The sequence below is a fragment of the Eurosta solidaginis genome, chromosome 1 (genome assembly GCF_040869045.1).
Source record: "Eurosta solidaginis isolate ZX-2024a chromosome 1, ASM4086904v1, whole genome shotgun sequence".
Classification (NCBI taxonomy): Eukaryota; Metazoa; Arthropoda; class Insecta; order Diptera; family Tephritidae; genus Eurosta; species Eurosta solidaginis.
In genome coordinates this window covers 77,852,354-77,874,744 of record NC_090319.1, presented here as the reverse complement: position 1 = coordinate 77,874,744, position 22,391 = coordinate 77,852,354, and the positions used below count along the sequence as shown (strand labels likewise).

The following is a 22,391-nucleotide window of genomic DNA, read 5'->3' as shown; positions in this document are numbered from 1 at the left end:
CAAAGGCCATCACCGACACTGAAGGCTGTTTTCTCTTTGTCTTCCTCCTTTCCTTTCACTTGCCAGTAGCCGCTTTTCAAGTCCAGTGTGGAAAACTATTTCGTACCAGATAGCGAGTCCAGAGTGTCGTCAATTCTTGGCAATGGGTAGCTATCCTTTTTCGTAACGTCATTCAACTTCCGGTAGTCCACGCAAAACCTCATTTTTGCATCCTTCTTCTTTACAAGTACTACCCGTGAGCTCCATGGACTAGCTGATGGTTCGAAGACGCCGCTGTCCCTCATTTCTTGTATGATTTGACTCACGACTTCCGCTTCGCCAGTGGAACACTACGTGGAGCTTGACGGATCGGCCTAGCATCTCCAGTGTCAATTTGATGTTTCACAACGTTGGTGCGGCCTGGTTTGGAGCCATCTTGGTCAAATATGTTCGCGTATTTTAGGAGTAGTTGTTTTGCCTTACTCTGATAATCTTGCTCTACCCCCTCCGTCCATGCCGTGATCTCATTTGAAAGATCAGTATTACTAGTTCAAACGTGTTCCCGGATCTGTTCACAGTTAATAACTACTTCAACCTCTTGGCATCTTCCCAATATAGCTCCTTTGGTCAGTTTGAGTGGTGACTTGAACTCATTGAGTAATCTTACCGGAATACGTCCATCTTGTTTTGTCATAGCCAGGGTTTTTCCTACAAGTACGTTCGGTGCTGATTTGTTTGCTGCTTCGACAACCCACAATTTGTTTGTCCCACAATCTCCATCAACCTTTAGCCAGATGACTGCTTCTGATTTTAGTGGTATTTGCTGACTCTCTTCCACCAGCACTCGTTTACTGCTGTAGTCTCTCTCGTAGCCGAAATTAAGTGGCACATCCATGTTCTTATATCGCATCGTCTTGCTTTGCATGTCGATCTTGATGCCTTGGTCGATTAAGAAGTCCACTCCAATTATGAATTCATCAACAATCTCTGCCACTATAAAATTGTGTACTACCGTGATGTTCCCAATTGCGACTTCACATGCTACTTCTCCTAGAACCGTGGTGTCTTCTCCCTGTACGCAATCTAGCTCCATGCAATGGTCTTATCTTCTTGTTGACTAAATCCGTTCGAATGATGGAATGAGATGCGCCCGTATCTACAGTCAGTAAACGTTCCTTTCCATCCACATGTCCCCCGACAGTAAGATTGTTTGACCTTCCAATTTGCGAGATAGAGATTATGGGGCATTCAATTGAGGGATCCAGCTGTCGCCCCTTGCGGCTGACTCGCTTTAGTTTAACGATTGATTGGTCTTGGAGATTTGCTCATCTCCTTCAGCTCTGCGTTTACGACCACCCACATTGTTGGAACTGTTAGGGTTGGTGTTGCAATAACGCGCAATGTGCCCTGGCTTTCCACACTTAAAGCATTTGACTGCATCATTATTCTTCTGCTGCGTACCCTTGCATGCTTCCAGAATTGTGTCTACCCACTCTGGTCTTTCTACTTCCACACGATGAGTCTTATATGTTGGTTTACTCAATAGGGAAGCAGTTTCCTGAGTCAATGCATGTGATACTGTTTCTGCGAATGTGGGATTTGGGCTTGCATATGTCGCTCGCTTCGTTTCCACGTCCCGTATGCCATTTATAAAACTTTGGATTTTTACCCTTTCAGTGTATTCCACGGGTGCGTCCGCATTTGCTAGATAAGCCAATCTTTTAACATCCGAGGCAAACTCCTGCAAAGTCCCCTTAGCTTTTTGGTAGCGGTTTTGCAATTCTATGTGGTTGATCTGTTTCCTGTGTTCGCTTCCGTACCGTCGTTCTACAGCAGCCATCAATGCTTCATAACTGTTCCGTTCGTATTCTGGGATGGTCTGTAAGATTTCCGCAGCTGGTCTTTTTAAAGCTACGAACAATGCAGAAACTTTATCTTCAGTATTCCAGTTGTTAACTGCCGCGGTCTTCCCAAACTGTAGCTTAAAGACCTGGAAAGGAACAGAACCGTCAAAGGATGGTGTTTTTACCTCTGGATTACTCGCTGAAACTGCTGGACGATTTAGTTGTAACTGCTCGATACGTCCTCTCAAAGCACCCACCTCGGCCTCGATTTTTTCCTCAAACTGTAAAAATTTCGTATCCTGTGCCTCCAGCTGCGACGATATGCGGGCCTCCTGTGCTTTCAACTGCTCAGCCAACTGAGATGTCATATATGTCTTCTGTTCTTCCAGTTGAGATGCCATATATGTCTTCTGTTCTTCCAGTTGAGATGACATTTGCGAAATGCATGCCTCCTGTGCTTCCATCTTGGATGTTACTGTCGATGTTTGTGCAGATATTGCAGCCAAAATCGTGTTCGTCTGTGCTCGTAACTGTCTGCGATGTTTCGTTTTTCTCTTCAATTTTGGTTGCTGTCTCGTCTCCATCAAGATGAAACGTTAATTCCTTCTGCTTCCATTGCCTCTCGAAGTCGTGCCTGAAGTTCGAGTTTGTTGCCGGTTGTATTCAATCCACGGCTCTCCAACTCCTTCTTCAGTTGCTGGATCTTCAATTCACTCCACTTTGCCATGTCCTCGTTGTATTCGAAATCTTCGGAATTTATTCAACAATTCCTCCTCTGATACCAATTTTAACGAATTTAGGGCAATTCCACTTATTCCAAATATTCTGCTAACGTTGGAATCACTAAACTGTTGAATAAATAACTCCAATATTGAATAATGCAAAAATGGTCTTTATTAGACTACTTGAAAGTACAATAACACTTATACTTCTCAACTGATACCTTGCTTAAATCAAACTGATTGGTCGTGCCTCAGCTGGTGCTGCTTTTATACTCTTAGGTTTCCTCGTTGGCATATTTCTAGGCGTTTCGATTTGTAGAATTTACTACTTGTTTACCAGCTATAAATTTCTCAGCTATAACTACAGTTGCACGATTATAGCTTCTCGCATAGCCATATGCGCATGTATATGTGAGTGATACTTCCACCGATGATTGCCTACTTTTGGAAGTATCTCAGATATATGCATGTGTTTGTGCGTTTCTCTCCGCTGCTTGTATGGACATATGTGTAGACCTAATGATTGATTTGTTGATGTGCATACAAGTCACTGCTTAGTATCGGCTTAGAGATGATAGTATCCCTTAGTGTTGCTAATATTCGTCACAATATAGTTTTACGTCAAGGAAATAATGTTTTTAAGTTAACTAGAGCTCGCCCTGGAGTTGAAGTTAGACCACAACAAAGGGAACTATCACGAATAACTTCAGGTTTTTTGAAAAATCTCTAGCATCCGCCGTGGTGTGATGGTAGCGTGCTCAGCCTACCACACCGAAGATACTGGGTTCATGCCCCGGGCAAAGCAACATCAAAATTTAGTTTTTTTCAATTAGAAGAACATTTTTCTAAGCAGGGTCGCCGCTCGGCAGTGTTTGGAAAGCACTCCAATTGTATTTCTGCCATGAAAAGCTTCTCAGTGAAAACTCATCTGCCATGCAGATGCCTTTCGGAATCGTCATAAAACAAGTAGGTCCCGTCCCGCCAATTCTTAGGAAAAACAAGTAAAGGTGTCTAAGTTCGGGTATAACCGAACATTATATACTCAGAGTGAGCTTCAATTGTACATTTCATTTCAGATAAATTACTTTTCGACATAACACGTGGCACCGCCCGTTTAAAAGAAAAACGTCTTGATAAGTGGAACATCATTGATTCAAAACTATTTTTTGCTAAGTTATATTTTATTTTTCTAGTCTACGACCCTTTTAAACTTGTTTTATATCTAAGTTGCCGTTGTCTTTAACCGATCCCGTCCATTTTTACAAGAAATACTTCCTGCTATAAGGAAAATATGTGTACCCAATTTTGTTACGATATGTAAATTTTTCTTCGAGTTATGGCTCCCGAAACATAGAAAATTGCTTAGACATAAAAGGGGTGGTGCCACACCCATTTTCAAAAATTTTAGTGTTTTCCAATTTAATGTTATAATTCAATTTAGAAAATAAAATTCTATTGATACAAAGCTCTTTTTCGCTAGGATATAGCTTATTTTTTTCGTCTATGACCCTTTTAAAAATATTTTATATAAAAGTGGGCGTGGTCTTTAACCAATCTCGTCCATTTTTTCTAGAACTATTTCCTGCTATAGGGAAAATTTGTGTACCCAATTTTATTACGATCCGTTATTTTTTCTTCGAGTTGTGGCTCCCGAAACATGGAAAATGTCTTAGTCATAAAAGAGGCGATGCCACGCCCATTTTTTAAAATTTGAAGCTTTTCCTATTTATTGTTCTAAATCCACTTGGGAAATGAAATACCATTGATATAAAGCTTATTTGATTCCTCCACGACCCTTTTAAAAATCATTTATATAAAAGTGGGCGTGGTTTTAAACCGACCTCGTCCATTTTTTCTGCAAATAACCGATTTCGTTAATTTTTCTCCAAATAATTCCTTACAGTAAAGGCAAACTCTCTGCCGAATTTTGTTACGATAGGTTTAACGGCTTTTGATTTATGATTAATAATATTTGTAAATTTGATTTTATCACAAGTGGGCGGTGCCACGCCCATTTCAAAAAATGTTTTCAAATTTTTATCAAGAGTCTCAATATCAGTCCACACGTCAAATTTCAACATTATATCCCCAAGGCAGGGAAACCCTCCCACTCTAAACCAAATGATTATAGGCCTATAAGCTTATCTTCTTTTCTGCTTAAAGCGCTCGAAAGACTTCTAGAGGACCACATCAGGAGGAGGATTGAGCCGTCGCTTCTTTCGCAAGCTCGGCATTCCTATACTAAGGGCAGGTCAACTGACACGGCCTTGCACTCACTGGTATCCGCTATCGAAAGGTCACTAGACCTCAAGGAATACACATTGGTGGCATTTCTAGATATTGCGGGTGCCTTCAACAACGTTCTCCCAGAGGTCATCACCTCGGCGCTGACCGATCTGGGGGTGGACGCATGCCTGGTGGAGTTTATATACAATCTGCTTACGCGTAGGCAGATTAAAACTGAGCTAGGTGGATGCGTGATCCGCAGACCGGTCGGCAGAGGCACTCCGCAGGGAGGTCTTCTCTCTCCGCTACTTTGGGTGGTTACCGTCAACCAACTACTCCGCCTCATGGAATCAGAAGGTCACCAAGTGATCGCGTATGCAGATGACATCTGCGTCACCATGCGGGGGAAATTTCCGCAAACTCTTTGCAACCTAATGGAAGAGGCACTATCCAAAATTTCGCACTGCGCCACAGCCACAGGCTTGGAAGTCAACCCGGATAAAACCGAGCTTGTCCTCTTCACGAGGAGGTACAAAGTACCAAATCTAACACAGCCAAGGGAACCAGCATAAGGGAAACAGGTCGCTGGTCAAATGGATCTAGTGGACACGCAACAATCCTGGGCACGAACGCCCCAGTCCCAATACTGGTGCGCACTGACTGCTGCACGCCAAAAAACGTCTTCGTTAAAAACTATAGTATATATATACCATCGCGACAGGACTGGAATACCAGACAACATACGGTACCGGGTGCCATCTACATATTCACGGATTATTCTAAGCTTGACAGGAAGGTGGGAGCAAGCCTCTTTTCGCCGGATCTGGGTCTGGAGGTCTCTTTTCGCCTACCAGGTTACTGTAGTGTTTACCAAGCGGAAATGCTGGCAATACACAGGGCTGTGAACCATCTAGGGTCTATGAATAAGGATGGTAAATGGGTGTTTATTTTCTGAGACAGCCAGGCCGCTTTAAAGGCCCTGGACTTATTCGTCGACAACGCAAAGTCGGTCACTGAATGCCGCAGATCTCTTAACGAGATGGCTCAGCACTTCAGTATCAGCCTTATATGGGTACCTGAGCACAGGGATATCGAAGGCAATTGCAGAGCAGACGAGCTGGCCAGAAGAGGCACCACCGACGATATCTTTCCGGGAAATGATTCGGTAGGCATACCCATGGCCACTTTCAGGCTTCGTGTGAACACAAGCACTATAAGTATCGCAAATGGACTATGGTCAGCCATATCATCGTGTGAGACATCCAGGCAAACCTGGCCTTCATATGACAAGGGGCGCACAGAAGCGCTTCTGATTTTAAACAAATCAGTTCTATCGTCCCTGATAAGGGTTCTACCATGGCATTGCTTAATAGGCACGCATGTTGCTAGAATGGGGGTAACGACCTTCGACTATTGTCGCAGCTGCAGATGTACAGAAGAGGAAGAGAGCGTCCAGCACCTTCTCTGTCACTGTCCAGCGTTTAGTAGGCATGGGATGGCTATCCTTGGTAAACCTTTTCTACATGACCTCGCTGAGGTCTCTTGCTATGAAGTAAAGGCTCTAGCAAAATTTATAATTTCCACGAGGTGGTTTCACCCGCTTTAGGCAGGGTAGGGGACCTCTTTTGAGACCATATAGGGTATTGCAATGGGCTCACTGGTGGCCTAAATAGTGAGCTGTTACCATAGTGTTCAGCTCAGCCCTTGCAACCTAACCTAACCTAACCTATATACTAAATAATCAGGTTTTTTGTGTTTTCCAAACTGTTATATATATAAAAAGTGGGCGTGGTTATCATCCGATTTCGCTCATTTTCAATGCCAATCTATTCTGGGTCCAGATAAGCTCGTGTACCAAATTTGGTGATGATATCTCAATATTTAGTCAAGTTATCGTGTTAACGGACAGACGGACGGACGGACATGGCTCAATCAAATTTTTTTCGACCGTGATGATTTTGATATATGGAAGTCTATATCTACATATCTCGATTCCTTTATACCTGTACAACCAACCGTTATCCAATCAAAGTTAATATACTCTGTGTGCAAAGCACGTGTTACATCTTTTTAAATCTACGTCGGCTTGTTATAGGTAAGCACCGATACCGAGAAAATTTTGTTTTAATATCGGCTTATTATCGATGACGAATTGTTGTCGTCGAGTTATCTGTTATCGACTCGATTTCGACGAGCCATCGGCTTCTTATTAGTTTCTTATTGGCTTGTTATCAACGAAACCTGGCATCGATTTTATATTGAAGTTTTGTCGACATTCATAACAAACCGATGAGTCGTCGATGAAAAATCGATAATGCGCCAGTAACAAATTGGTACCAATGACAAGAAATCCATAACTTTGCAATAAAAATTTATAATTTTCGATAACACGCCGATAACAAATTTTCAACACTCCGATCTATAACAAATCGATAACTTTTTGATAAATAACCGATAACTTTTCGATACAAGCCGATGAACAGCCGATAGAAAACCGATAGCATTTGTTATCGATAGAATATTTAATCAGAGGTGCACTCTCCAAATTATTTTTAGTAATGCCTCTATTGCTCAATAAAAATCCTTTTCGACATATATCAATTCTAATTTTGATAAAAAGCAGCCTTTATCAAAGATGCATTGTTACGTTAACGTTAACGTTTACCAAAAAAAATCTGTTAAAACGATCCAGCAGTTATCGCTTGAGTAAAAATGGATTTCAGTCACTGATCGTAAAACGTAATACGGTCCCAGATTTGTAACGTTTAGGTAATCAAAAAATATATACATATATAAGGCTATATACATACCTTCGAAGACATTTAGGCTGAGGCCGAGCTTCGCACTCCTTTGATAGTATAACCGTGTAGGCCAGAATGCGTCTACATGAACTGGTAACGATTTTCGGTTACACAATACTCCGGTAACAAATTTACCGGTAACGTTGGGAATAAGGCCGTAAACGTGAGCATTGGTGCGATGATAGATGTGCAGTGAAGATAAATTTGGACCCCTTGGACCCGGTTCCAAAAGTAGGGTACATCGTACATCATAGGTTTATTAAAGGCAGCGTTGCCAAACTAAACATAAGAAGTTAACAAATTAGCTGGCTCACAAATTCAACCAGATTTCTATCTGGATTTATCTGGCTGAAATCTTTGTTGTTGCATTTACATGCAAAATTATTAATCTGGCTCAGGATCTTTTCGGCGGGATGATTTCTATTGTTTATTATATACTAGCAGACCCGACAGACGTTGTTCTGCCCTAAATTTGGTCTATCTGCATACATTTTAATAAGCTTTTTCCGTCTAACTCTGCCTCCCCCCTCTTCACTTTTTCTTAATCCTTTTATTCACTCCTCCCTCCGTCTTTTGCGCTTCATCTATCTCTATCTTCGCCTCATTCTATCTTTTTCTCAGTCTCCTCCTCATTCCCTCTTTTCTCTTCTCCCAAATTCTTCTCATTCTTCTTCATCATTGCCAGTCCCAGCGGGTGGTATGTATTTTGTTCCAGTCCCACTCCGAGTTTCAGTCCCAGTCCTAGTCCTAATCCCTGTCCCAGTTCGTCTTTGGTCTACTTCCCGGAAAAAATAATCGTAAATACTAATATAGGAAAATTTATATACCGAATTTCAGGCAAATCGAATAGGACGTATGTAAATAGGTATACAAGTTTTCGCCTATAACTCGAGACCCTAGTCACCCAGGGGTATGAAAATTACCCTATACTAAAGCAGGCATGCTTAACCAACGAACCGATATCATTTCGTTACGATAATTAACGTTATTATTTATTATATTATATTATTATTAACGTTAAGAACGTCAAATTAACGAAATGATTTTGTTTTGTTTTCGGCCATATCAAAACGAAATCAAATCGTTTATGTTGATTATTAATTTCAAACTATGCTGGCAAAGCTGATTGATGGCGGAGTCATTAAAGGTGAAAGCATTAGCCAAGCTGATTGCAACTTTTCTCATGAATTTTGACAGTCGAACATTTCTCAGAGTATTTTTATACTCAGTTGAGCAGAGCTCACAGAGTATGTTAACTTTGATTGGATAACGGTTGGTTGTACAGGTATAAAGGAATCGAGATAGATATAGACTTCATATCAAAATCATCAGTATCGAAAAAAAATTCGATTGAGCCATGTCCGTCCGTCCGTCCGTCTGTCCGTTAACACGATAACTTAAGTAAATTTCGAGGTATCTTGATGAAATTTGGTATGTAGGTTCCTGGGCACTCATCTCAGATCGCTATTTAAAATGAACGATATCGGACAATAACCACGCCCACTTTTTCGATATCGAAAATTTCGAAAAATCGAAAAAGTGCGATAATTCATTACCAAATACGGATTAAGCGATGAAACTTGGTAGGTGAGTTGAACTTATGACGCAGAATAGAAAGCTAGTAAAATTTTGGACAATGGGCGTGGCACCGCCCACTTTTAAATGAAGGTAATTTAGAAGTTTTGCAAGCTGTAATTTGGCAGTCGTTGAAGATATCATGATGAAATTTGGCAGGAACGTTACTCTTATTACTATATGTCTGCTTAATAAAAATTAGCAAAATCGGAAAACGACCACGCCCACTTTTTAAAAAAAATTTTTTTTTTAATTCAAATTTTAAAAGAAAAGTTAATATCTTTACAGTATATAAGTAAATTATGTCAAAATTCAACTCCAGTAATGATATGTTGCAACAAAATACAAAAATAAAAGAAAATTTCAAAATTGGCGTGGCTCCGCCCTTTTTCATTTAATTTGTCTAGGATAATTTTAATGCCATAAGTCGAACAAAAATTTACCAATCCTTGTGAAATTTGGTAGAGCTTAGATTCTAGGACGATAACTGTTTTCTGTGAAAAAGGGCGAAATCGGTTGAAGCCACGCCCAGTTTTTATACACAATCGACCGTCTGTCCTTCCGCTCGGCCGTTAACACGTTAACTTGAGCAAAAATCGATATATCTTTACTAAACTCAGTTCACGTACTTATCTGAACTCACTTTGTATTGGTGTAAAAAATGGCCGAAATCCGACTATGAACACGCCCACTTTTTCGATATCGAAAATTACGAAAAATGAAAAAAATGCCATAATTATATACCAAATACGAAAAAAGGGATGAAACATGGTAATTGTATTGGTCTATTGACGCAAAATATAACTTTAGAAAAAAACTTGGTAAAATGGGTGTGACACCTACCATATTAAGTAGAAGAAAATGAAAAAGGTTTGCAGGGCGAGATCAAAAGCCCTTGGAATCTTGGAAGGAATACTTTTCGTGGTATTACATATATAAATAAACTAGCGGTACCCGACAGATGATGTTCTGGATCACCCTGGTCCACATTTTGGTCGATATCTCGAAAACGCCTTCACATATACAACTAAGGGCCACTCCCTTTTAAAACTCCCATTAACACCTTTAATTTGATACCCATATCGTACAAACAAATTCTAGAGTCACCCCTGGTCCACCTTTATGGTGATATCTTGAAAAGGCGTCCACCTATAGAACTGAGGCCCACGCCCTTTTAAAATACTCATTAACACCTTTCATTTGATACCCATATTGTACAAAGACATCCCAGAATTACCCAGGCCATAACGGGATAAAATGTATCCTATGTCCGTCTCCGGGTTCTAAGCTACCTCTCCACAAATTTTCAGCCAAATCTGTTCATCCGTTCTTGAGTTATAAATAGTGTAACATATATGTAGATGTAAACGATATGCCAATGTTGATAAAAATTAAAAAATTACTACAATGTATGCAGATTAGGGTGGAGTTAAATTATTTTTTTTTTCAAAATCGCTTTTGGCTGACCTCCAGAGAGAGTTGCCTTTCTAGACCAGAAATAAGGTAGAAAATTTTTATTTCACTCATCGTATGTTTAGAGGTGCCCCAACGCAACTAAACTTTGAAAAGGACGGTAGGTACAACATTTTTTTTTTGTTTTTTTTTTTTTTGTTATTGATTTGCTTTCCCTTGTTGTTATTGTGCTCATTGATTTCAAAGCCTACTGATTTTCATGGCCTACTTATACACTTTATTAGAAACATACTATTATCAACAAAAAACTGTAAAACACAATTAAAAATTTGTCGTTTTTAGTTATAATATTGTCACGGATATTACCACCCCTAAGTTATCCCATCACTAAGGCGATGCTAAGGCCATGCCAAGCAGTATTTACGTTAATAATCAAATCAAGTATACACATATATAAGGTAGCCCAGATAGATGTCACACACAGATGCATTTACTTATACGGCTATGTGCGCGCGAGAGACTGCAAACTACAAACATTCACATCAATAATTCAATCTTTATGTGTTTACATAAACGAATAAATAATTGCGTCTACACATATGTACGTATACGGGCAGCGGAGCGGCAATGCACAAACACATGCATATATCTTATCTCAGTGGTCACAAGAGAGGGCAATAATTTGTGCACGTAGTTGTGGCTAGCGATTTTGTAGCCGAAACAACTAGTAACTTCTGGAAATCGAAGAGCCTAGAAGTATGCAGCGTAAACTATAAAAGCGGTGCAGGCGAGTAAGAAGTAATTCAGTTTGATTTGAGTTGATCAGCAGTTACGACTAAGAAGATATCTAGCGAGCAATACCAGTATTTTGATTAGTGGAGTTTCATTTGAGCTATCAGTTTGGTTATTAAGCTATTCGTTGCACAGTTTGAGTGTTATTGTGAAGCATTTTAATAAAGGCCATTTTTCCATTATTCAATATTGGAGTTATTTATTCAACAGTTTAGCGATACGAACCTAGCAAAAGGGGCAAATAAGAGGATTTGCAGCAAAATCGTTACAATATGTAATTTTACTAAAGTTATGTATATTAAAAAAGAAATAAAATGAATATGTAAATAATGAGCTTTGTAAAATCGCGATTATTTTGCTTAACTTCTTGGGGCTGGGGGCACCTCAAAACGCCATCCTACGAAAATAATATTTGGTGGTTTTGGTTAACTCTTATAAAGACAACTTTACATTGCTAGGCCATTACAAAAAAAAAAAAAAAAAAAAAAAAAATCCATAGGGTATCACTCCACCCTAATGCAGATGTCACGTTAATATACGTAAAAGGTTGTTACGGTCTGCTGTTATGGTCTACGGTTACGGTCCACTTGGGAGCGTTTTCGTGCGAACACACCTAGTGACTAGTGATGGGACCAAAAAGTTGCGATGCAAAGGTATCGAAAACAGGAAAGAAAAAGATCTGCGATCACCATCCAATGAGTTTCCGGCCATAGTACAGGTCTACAAGTAGGATATGTAGCAGCACGCACATACACAGCCACGCTCACCTGATAAAATTCTTGTTCCTGTTCGTTTTTTGTGTGGATGCTATTTGGCACTGTTGTACCTCTTAGGTACAAGAAAAGTGTAGTAGCTGCTAACAAAAACTGCGTAAAATTTTTATTGTAAAATTACAAATAAAATATCCTTATTTACTTTCAAACGAGCACTAAATTACATCTCTCTTTAAAATCCATATGTTTTGGACAATTTTAATTGCCAAATTGTGATAATTTATTACCGGGGACGATTGCTAAAACACGACCAAATCTGTCGGGGGAGGTATTAATAGACGCGTTTTTGCCTCGCTTCCAATAATTCGAACACTTTTTTGCCTTTGGACTATTGATAACAGGATAAAACACGTCTTTTCATTTCTCTTTCCACATTTTTGGACGGGTTATTGCAGTCGAGCTCGGTTTCAAACTGGTTTTCGAGGAGAACTTTTGAGCGGGTAGAAAAACTTAGCACCCGTGTTTGTATTCTTAATACTGGAATAACTACGTGTCCTCAGATAGGCCAATTCAAGACTTTTGTATAATTTTCTGTAGGACCCATATAGGTGCAGTACATTTTCATACTAAATTCGTTCAAAAAAATTTACTATCACAGCAACCCATATCTGATATTCCGCTCCTTTTTTTGTTTCCCTGTGTCGCTTTCGACGAAGCAACCCCGGTAATTTTGACACTTCGTTCAGTGTCAAAATTCATGTTCCACGCAAGTTCCACTGGGTTCCACGCTAGTTTGACACTGACCAAAGTGTCAAACTGCCGTGTGTTAGAAAGGGAAAGAAATTGTTTCCCTCTCATACATATCATACTTGTAAACCTGTACAATGTTTCCGGCCGCAAGAAAAACCAAGGAGTGGAAAAATTTAGAAAAAGAAAGAAAAAGATAGCCACGAGTTTCCGGCCAGGAAAAAAGCAAGAATTGGCTTTTTTTTGCGCAGTTAATCGGAAAATTTTATAAAACAAAAAGGTTTATCGTAAAACTAGTCATTTAAGGTGTTATACCAACGAGAAGATTTTTGATTTGCTTCAGCCTAATTTTTGGCGGCCCTGCGATTATACAAAAGGATCGTATAACATCTAGTGACACAACTTCAACAGCAAGGGCGTCAAGCTCAGATACTGCTTAGCACTATTGCTTACATCAACTGCACATCCCCAACTATATTCAACTCATCGCGAAACACTCTCGTCGTGCTGTGCACATATTCAAGAGAGTATTGTTGAAGAGCCAAAAGACTGCAACGAGGAATCGCAGGCCGATTCCTAAATCCAACTACTAGACGAACAAACAGGTGAATGCCCAGAAACTAGGAAGAGTCGATAGCGCAAAGTACCGGCACAGTCCATTCCGACAAACCTCGTTTCTACTCGTATATTTTGGGTGGTAATAAACATTACAACGATTGTGTTGTGGTGACACAAGCTCCACGTACAGAATATCCAGTTGAAGTAGGTCGGCGTTTCACAGTCACACCTAGTGAGGAAAGTTCTAGTGATTCCGATTCGGATTCGGACGGCCCTAAACTAATTGTTGATGAGAAACCCTTGGTATCCGAACATAAACCCCTTCCTCTACGTTTACGAAGTACACCACCACCTTTAGAAAGCGTCCAACACCACCTCCGCCTCCAGGGCCAGCAGTACGCTGCAGCGTAATACAACGAACGCCAGAATTATCACCAAGTCATCCAGATCGTAAAGGTCAACACGAAGTTTATTGCCACCAGGTTCACTCGATCACCTCGAACCAGAGCGCAACAACCACCAACAGTACCAACACAGCGCGCCCAAGACCGCGCGCCATAACCAACAACAGCGACAACTTCACCAGCAACAACAACATCACCAGTAACCACGCCGGCAAAGGCCCACGGTACGTACTCTGACGGCTATGTAAGTACCAGCAATGTATAAACTCAGAAATAATTAGTTAAGGAAACTTTAAGTAAAACTTAGAGAGTTTTATACAGCCCGGTTAAACTATTTCAAAAGGGTCGATTTTTTATCTCCCTTCCGAGGATTGTTTTGAGAAAGTCTCGAAGTTTTACGTTGGTTTCCAGACACCTTTTTTTGACCGTCGAATTTTGCGGATGTTTGAAGTTTTGTTAGAAGAAAAAAAGAAGGGGGGGGGGGGGGGGGGGAATCAATGTTCGCTTTGAAATCCTTCGAAGAGTTAAAATGGCCAAACTCAGAAACTTGTGACTTTTCCAAGTAAGACTGCGAGATTTTCGTAAAATTTTTTTCCCAAGCATTAGATTTCGGTAATGGCTTCGACATGGTTTGAAGATTTTCCTTTTCTGAAATTAAATAAGTTTTTTTTGAACACTGTCGAACTTCCAACGAAAATAAATAAGGGGAGATAATAACCGGAAGCTTTGAAATTAGTTTTCATTGCTATTTTCGTACCCACGGCTGTAAACAATTCAACTTTCTTTCTATTCAATGTAATGAATTTATGATAACTCTTTAAAATAGTATATTACATTATGTAATACTTTAACATAGGCAAGCGCATCACTAACTCAATTTTGATGAATGTAAATTATAGACAAAATTTTAACACATTTGAATTTAATAAGACTAAATTACATACATAATATTATTACCATTAGTTATTACAAGGGCATAAGTTACGTAAATGGTATAAGTACCAAGTAATAAATGTCTGTTGTGATCGTTAGGTTTTTTTTTTAATTATCTAGTATGTCTTTAACAGCTTTACTATTTGTTAAATGAATCACACAACATTGGGCGTGGCAGTTACACACGTACGCACATAAATGTAGGATTTTGAGTCTGGTTATATATTAAGCTGTATTTTTTTTCCTACAAATCTTTTGGTGAGAGTTAAATCTAGGCATATATTTATTTCTCACTCTATTATCTTCAATATATACCCCAACCCATTTACATAAATACATTTCGATAAATGCACAAATTAACATAATTGTTATAACATACATACGAATAAAGATGTTATAAATTAAACTAAATTTACCAAAATAAATATAAAATAAAATTAAAATTAAATGCAAATAAATTAAACTAAAATAAAACAAAATAAACTTAAATATAAAAACTGATTTTGATTAAAGAAATTGATATCGAAAATCCGAGCAAGCCTGCAAACTTGTAAATGGTTACGAAATCTCAAATACATATTAGTTTTAGTTACATTATTACTACCTACTATTCCGTATTTTTCGTACTTACGTTTTTTTTATTTATTCTTAAAGACTTCTAAATTAAAAAAAAAAAAATTATTCTTGCATAAATATATATGCTAATTATGACATATCTTAGATTAACTATTCAAAACCAGACGGTAACTTTAAAACGAAATAATCAAATGTAATGAAAATATTGATGATAAGTTTTGATGAAAATATTGATGTTGACTTAGATGAAGAAGTAAAATTTTAACAATTGTTTTTGTAATGCTCATGTTTTTTGTGTATTATGAGCGAAAAGAGAATGTCAAAGGAAATTAGAAGAACCCAGGTTTGAAATTAAAATTTGAAAATCCAGAAATTTAGTGTTTTCTTAATACGCTTTTTATTTAAGAGAACTAACGGATTAAAAGCATTTGTTTTTAATAATTTTTGAAAGCAGGAAAGGTAAACGCTTGCGCTTACGCATGATACACACATATGCGCATACAACAGTGTAGCATGCTTTATAAGGAAATGAATTATAAATAAATAAGTTCGTAAAATGGGAACGTTGGCGTCCACTTTCATTTAGAAGGCACGTAGGTATACAGGTAAGGGGCCACCGAAAATTTAGGTGCGTCGGTGGCCATGGTTTTTGAGGGTGGGAATAGCACCGGGCGTCGCAACACCACCCGCGGCGCCCCCTATGTATATTCGGCCCTTTTGTTTATTATTGTTTTTTTTTTCTTGGATTTTCAGCGTTAGTAACCGGCCACGTCCGGCTCGGTAATTTTTTTTGCGTCAGTTTTTTGAATTTTTAAATTTTTGAAAGTTTAACGGTCTGTCCGTTGCATCCGGTTCGACCGGATGTCCTTTTAATTTGTATTGATAAGCGTTTTGAGTCGGTCTCTGCGCTTCTGTCGTTTTTTTTTGAATTTGACAGCTGAGTTTCTTAAGGCATGATATGACTTTTTTCTGATTATAGCGCACGAACAGTAAGGTTGGCAAGGATCCGCCAGCCGACAATGACTAGCGACTGTGCACCACCACATCATGCCGACCGCCTTCCTTACTGCTTCCACCATAGATGCGTTTCCATAACAAGGTATGGAAGAATACAAGTATAAAATAACAAGTGATATTGAGCGGGTAAATGAATGGCTCAGTATGAACAAATTGAAATGTAATGAACAAAAGACATAAAAAATGTTGTTTAACACACGCGATACTGTTAATATGCGGACAAACAATAAATACATTAAAGACGTGCTAAAAATAAAATATCTGGGCCTTAAATAGATAATCAATTAAAATTATACGATCATATAGACTACATTTGTAAAAAAATCGGGAAGGCAATTGGTTTCCTTAAGAGAAAATAGATACCCTACGAGCAATAAATACCTATACATATTATTTCTAATTGCTGTTTTATGTACGAGTCCCTTTTTCTCTCTTATTTGGAATCCAAATCTATAAATAAAGTTTTAGTTGTAAAGATAGAGATTCGGGCTATTAGCGAGCTTTGGGCAATTTTGGTCGTAGAGCTTTTGTTTAGCTATATTTTATTAAAATAATTTGTTAAAAATAAACGGTTGTGAGCACACAAAGAAATCTATTTGTATTATGGCACTATTGTGAATATTTGCACTGCATTACTGGCAGCTGCTATCATACGCTAGATGGCAGCGCAAGCTGTATTTGAATTGTTTGATAGAACAGCTGATGTTGTTGTTGTTGTAGCGATTAGGTTACTCCCCGAAGCCTTTGGGGAGTGCTATCGATGTGATGGTCCTTTGTCGGATACAGATCCGATACGCTCCGGTAACACAGCACCATTAAGGTGCTGGTCCGACCATCTCGGGAACGATTTATATGGCCACATTAAACCTTCAGGCCATTCCCTCCCTCCCCACCCCCAAGTTCCATGAGGAGCTTGGTGTCGCCAGAGCCTCGTCTGTTAGTGAAACAGGATTCGCCGCGGATAGGTGAGGTTGACAATTGGGTTGGAGAAGCTATATATTGCGCTACACAACCCCTTAAATCCCAGAACAGCTGATGTTTGTTGATAGTTAATAAGAGGTTTTTATATTGGTTGCGCAAGATGCGCACGGGTCCGGCTCGTATACATATTGTGACGAATATTAGTGACACTTAGTGATACTCAGTGATCTGATACTAAGTAAATAAAGCCACAAAAACAATAAAGCAAGCTGCCACACTTGTATGTACGTAAACAAATTAATCATGTACATATATGTCCATACAAGCAGCGGAGAAAAACGCACAAACACATGTTTATATCTGAGATACTCCCAAAAGTAGGCAATTATCGGTGGAAGTATCACTCACATATACACGCGCATATGGCTATGCGAGAAGCTATAATCGTGCATCTGTAGTTATAGCTGATGAGTTTATAGCTGGTAAACAAGTAGTAAATTCTAGAAGATAGAAACGCCTAGAAGTATGCGAACGAGACATCACAGAGTATAAAAAGAGTTAAAGCTGAGTAATCAGTAATCAGTTTGATTCAAGCAAGCTACTGGTTGTGAAGTATCAGTGTTATTGTGCAGTACTTTAATAAACGCCATTTTTGCATTATTTAATATTGGAGTTATTTATTCATCAGTTTAGCGATACGAACGTTAGTAGAAGGTGTAAAATAAGCGGAGTTATAATAAAACCACATTTCGAATACTGTGCTTCAACGATTTATGTATATATCGTCGCCCGCTTGCCAGAAGCATGAATGTGCCAAAATGAAAATGTTGAGAAATACAGTTTCAAAGTTTATTGCTCCCTTATAATTAGAAGTATTAGTATTTAATGTAAAAATGTATCAATAAATTATACTCACAATATGCTCTTTCATCTGGGCTAACTGTTTTGCTCGCTTCCCTTTTATTCTCCAACATTTAACACATTAATTTTTCTGGCACAACAAAAATTTTAAAAACTGATCTAATTTTTTGTTAACACATGTAGTCATCACCTAAGAGCAGAAGTTATTACTCACACATGCACACACATAGAATTAGAACAAAAGTTAATACCACATACATAAAGGAGAAATAAATAAGCAGCTTTTCGGGTAGGTTGTTCGTGAAGAGTCTAGACCCTTGAAGAGATATGCGAACGAGGCAACAAAGAGTATAAAAGCAGTGCATAGTTAATTTGCGAAGTACTACTACTACAGTAGAGTTGTAAACAAAGAACATTTGGCTAAACTGAATATTTGAGTTATTTATTCGACGGTTCAGCGATTCGAACGTTAGCAGAAGGTACATAATTATCAGGAGTTTCCCAAAATTCGTTACAATACTAATAAATCATACTACTACTACTAGGTTTTGCTCTTCTATTTTGGATAATGAACACAATGACCGCTGCGGAGTACAGGGATATTTTGCAAAATTTTAATCTGCTATATGCAAGATAATGATCAAAAACATACTTTTAGATTGGTATTTGAATGGTTCAGAAAGGCAGATGTGATATGTATGCAATGGACAAGTCAATCCACTCACCTCATTCCGACTGAGAACTTGTGGGGTGACCTTGGGAGAAGACCGGTATTCTTTTCACTTCGAAACCAGGAGCAATTTTGGCAAAACTCAAAGGTTTGGTATAAGATGGAACTCCAATGAAAAACGTGGCAAAAATTAATCAAGTTCATTCTTTTTTCTATAGATACAAGCTGTACAAAACTTGGACGTTATATCGGGTACTTAGAAAAATATGTAGTACCCAGTTGTAAATGTATGTATTGTGACGAATATTAGCAACACTAAGGCATACTATCATCTCTAAGCCGATACTAAGCAGTCACTTGTATCCACATTAACAAATCAATCATTATGTCTACACATATGTACATACCACAGCGGAGAGATACTCACAAAAGTATGCAACCATCAGCAAAGTAGTTCTCACACATACACATGCATATATCTGAGATACTCACAAAAGTATACAATCATCGCCCATAGTGCTATGTGAGAAGCTATAAACGTGCATCTGTAGTTTATAGCTGGTAAACATGTAGAAAATTCTAGAAGGAGAAACGCTTAGAAATATGCAAACGAGGATACCGAAGAGTATAAAAGCAGCACCAGCTGAGGCATGGGCATTCAGTTTGATTTAAGCACGCTATCAGTTGCGAAGTATAAGTGTTATTGTAGAGTATTTTCAAAGTAATCTAATAAACACCATTTTGCACTATTGAATATTGGAGTTATTTATTCAACAATTTAGCGATACGAACGTTAGTTAGTAGGTGTAAAATAGGCGGAGTTTCCATAAATTCGTTATAGTATGAAACATCGATATTTGAGGCATGAATGGGAGCTATGTCTGCATGCCAGTATAAATGCACGTTTATTTCTTTTTAGCACGTGTAGTTTTTCAGGGAGCATGCATACTCCATACGCCCTTTATACTAGTTTTGTATGCATACGTTTGTATTAATGCCGAATGCATACAAAAGCATTAGAAAATCACGTATGCATCCATACGTATGTTTCATACATGCGAAAGCGCTATCCATGCAACGATCAATAGGAATTTATTCTACATATGTAATTACAACAACAATAATATTGATATAAGAGATGGCGAAACTTGAAGCAAGCTGCTCAGTCTTTCATCAGTTATACATATCCTGGAGTTCTTTTCGAAAGAAAGGATTGTACAAACTTGTCGTAAATACGAATAAATTTTTCAAGGCAATAAAGACAAATCAAAGAGTCCTCAATTATATACGTACGTGCAGAAAAAATTCAGAAAAGTGTTTTTTACAATCATTGATACAACATGCATATTTCATGCATGCATACAACTTTTTTCACTCGGGTACCAATGAATTCTTCATAACTTTTCACTAATACAGCACGCATACTTTTTGTATGAAAAAATATGTTTTCAAAAAATGAATCTTACATAGTTTTTCATGCACTTAGCCTGTATGCATACAATTTATTTCAACAGGGTAAGAAATTATCTAATAACTGAATCATTTACTCTGACAACGCGCATCCCTTTCGGTTGCTTTGATGGATACGGACATCGAGCAACCCGAAAGGAAGCGTAGATCTCCGATTCGGAAAGCCTGGCGTGCGTCACGTCAATTTGCTCAGGGCCGCTTAGTGATTGAGTTCGGCATTGTATTCTGAGCCGGAGGCGTTTGATCTCCACACAAATTAACTCAAATAATTTCAGACTATTATGCCCACTTTTTAGTGCGAGTTTAAAGTACGGTTAAAGCTGACTAGAGTTTAGCTCTGCCACTTCGGCCGCTTAAGCTGAGATGCGAAGCAAAATTTTGTTATAAAACAAAGTGGCAAGGTTAACCCCTTTAGCCAAGTTTAACTGTAGTTTAAACTCGCACTGAAAAACCGAACCTAGGACGATGTATAATTTCGGGATCTAGCGTCTATTTAATAATAACTTTCAATTCACCAAGACCTAATTTTGAATATAACTTGTGTCAATTAAAAGGAAAAACAATTTTAAAGCTAAATTATCTATCTATTATCTGTATTTAATTAGTGAAGCATATTTCATATTGCTTTATACAATATCAATTGTTATTGATATTAGAGAAAAATTGCAGTTTGCAAACGGCAATGGTTACTAGGACATGTTTCTGAATTTCACTTCCTCATCAGCTAGCTTTTCGAGAGCTGAGTATTGAACTCAAAATATCCAACATTCATACGTTATACTAGTGTAAAGGCAGATGCCTCTAAACACTGAGCCATATGAATGCCCCACTGTTCGCTTTGCAATAGCAACAAAAAGGCAATACTTGGAGACCAATTATAAAGCGAGCAACGGGACATTCATATGGGTGAGTGGTTTCGAGTTCAATACTCAGCTCCCGAGAAGCTAACTGATGAAGACGTGAAATTCAGAAACATGTCCTAGTACTCATCGCCGTTTGCAAACTTTGCAATTTTTCTCTAATATCAATAAATTATCTATCTATAATTTTCACATAGCAGGATAACTTGTTCATCTAGCCATTGTATCCATTCGTTATCGATTACACGCTCCAATGTGATCTCAGCGAACACAGCCGAGCGCGATACTTCCCTAAATTTCATTTTTTCAAACATACATAAAGATTTTTCATTTTTTATACCAATTTTCGCTTCGTATTTTCTGATATTCAAATTTTTTTGTGCATATTTAAACAACAACAGCATTGCTTCCCAGCCGTATCCTTTGCCTCGAGCTTGCGGCTCCGCTATCATTATCTCAGCTTCCGCTATTTGTAACCTATCTCCGCTAACTTCATCTGCTTTTAAAAATAGATTTGTATCACCAACCAATGCTTCTAATTCATTACCGGTCTCATCATATATCATCCGAGATAGTATCAGAAATGTGCACTTGTCTTCATCATCACGCCAACTATTTTGCATTTCATATTCTTCCGGTAGTGTGAGTTCTTCAGATGCGGTTAGTTCTTGCAACTCTGGTGATTTCATCCATTCATGATACTTTTCAACATGCTCTGCACAATAAGGAACCAAAATTACCTTTCTACCCACAATTTTCGTATTTTCGTTGATGCGCATTTCCTGAACGTATGTAGATGAATAGAGGAGTAAACATATGGGGCTAAAGGGCGAATTAATGGTGACTTAAAACCATAAAGCCATAACCAGATAAGTCAGCTAATCGAACCTACCTATGGAGATCAATGTAATCGAGTTAGCGTTATGGTATGGCACAATTAATCGATTAATGGTGCCATACCATAACGCTAACTCAGCTGTTTTATCTGGTTATTGCTTCCCTACAAGAAACGCTGATAGTTTTACCAAAGAGGACAAATACAATAAGAGCCGTCACTCGTTATTTCTTAGGCATTTACTCGATGTATACTGAGAGGTAGTGTTGGGAACTATCGAATGAAAACTATCGAGTTATTCGATAGTTCACTAATTTTCATTCATTCGATAGTCATTTGAAATTCGTTCATTACTATTTTTTCGAATTACTAGTTTTAGGTATGAATGATTCGTTCACTACTATTTTTTCGAGTTACTAGTTTTAGGTATGAATGATTCGTTCATTACTATTTTTTCGAATTACTAGTTTTAGG

The 22,391-nt window shown here is 38.3% G+C and overlaps 2 protein-coding genes across 2 annotated transcripts in view; both read right to left on the bottom strand.

Moving 5' to 3' along the window:
• Positions 1-18,994, bottom strand: part of LOC137235618 (uncharacterized) — a 200,563-nt gene extending 181,569 nt beyond the window's left edge. The window contains exon 1 of the mRNA XM_067758516.1: positions 18,138-18,994. Within this exon, the coding sequence (XP_067614617.1) occupies positions 18,138-18,152 (15 nt within the window). The 5' untranslated portion in view covers positions 18,153-18,994. The remainder of the gene's footprint in view (positions 1-18,137) is intronic.
• A 1,791-nt stretch (positions 18,995-20,785) lies between these two features.
• On the bottom strand, positions 20,786-22,020 carry Mnat9 (microtubule-associated Nat9). The gene is made up of 2 exons (XM_067777176.1): positions 21,975-22,020; positions 20,786-21,904 (listed from the first exon to the last, which is right to left on the bottom strand). Exon 2 carries the CDS (start codon positions 21,859-21,861, stop codon positions 21,259-21,261), a length of 603 nt encoding a protein of 200 aa, XP_067633277.1. The 5' UTR covers positions 21,862-21,904; positions 21,975-22,020; the 3' UTR covers positions 20,786-21,258.
• Positions 22,021-22,391: the final 371 nt, after the last annotated feature.

What these genes read in the sequence shown, in the direction of transcription:
- Mnat9 (XM_067777176.1), bottom strand. Translation starts at nt 21,861, where the DNA reads ATGCGCATCAACGAAAATACGAAAATTGTGGGTAGAAAGGTAATTTTG.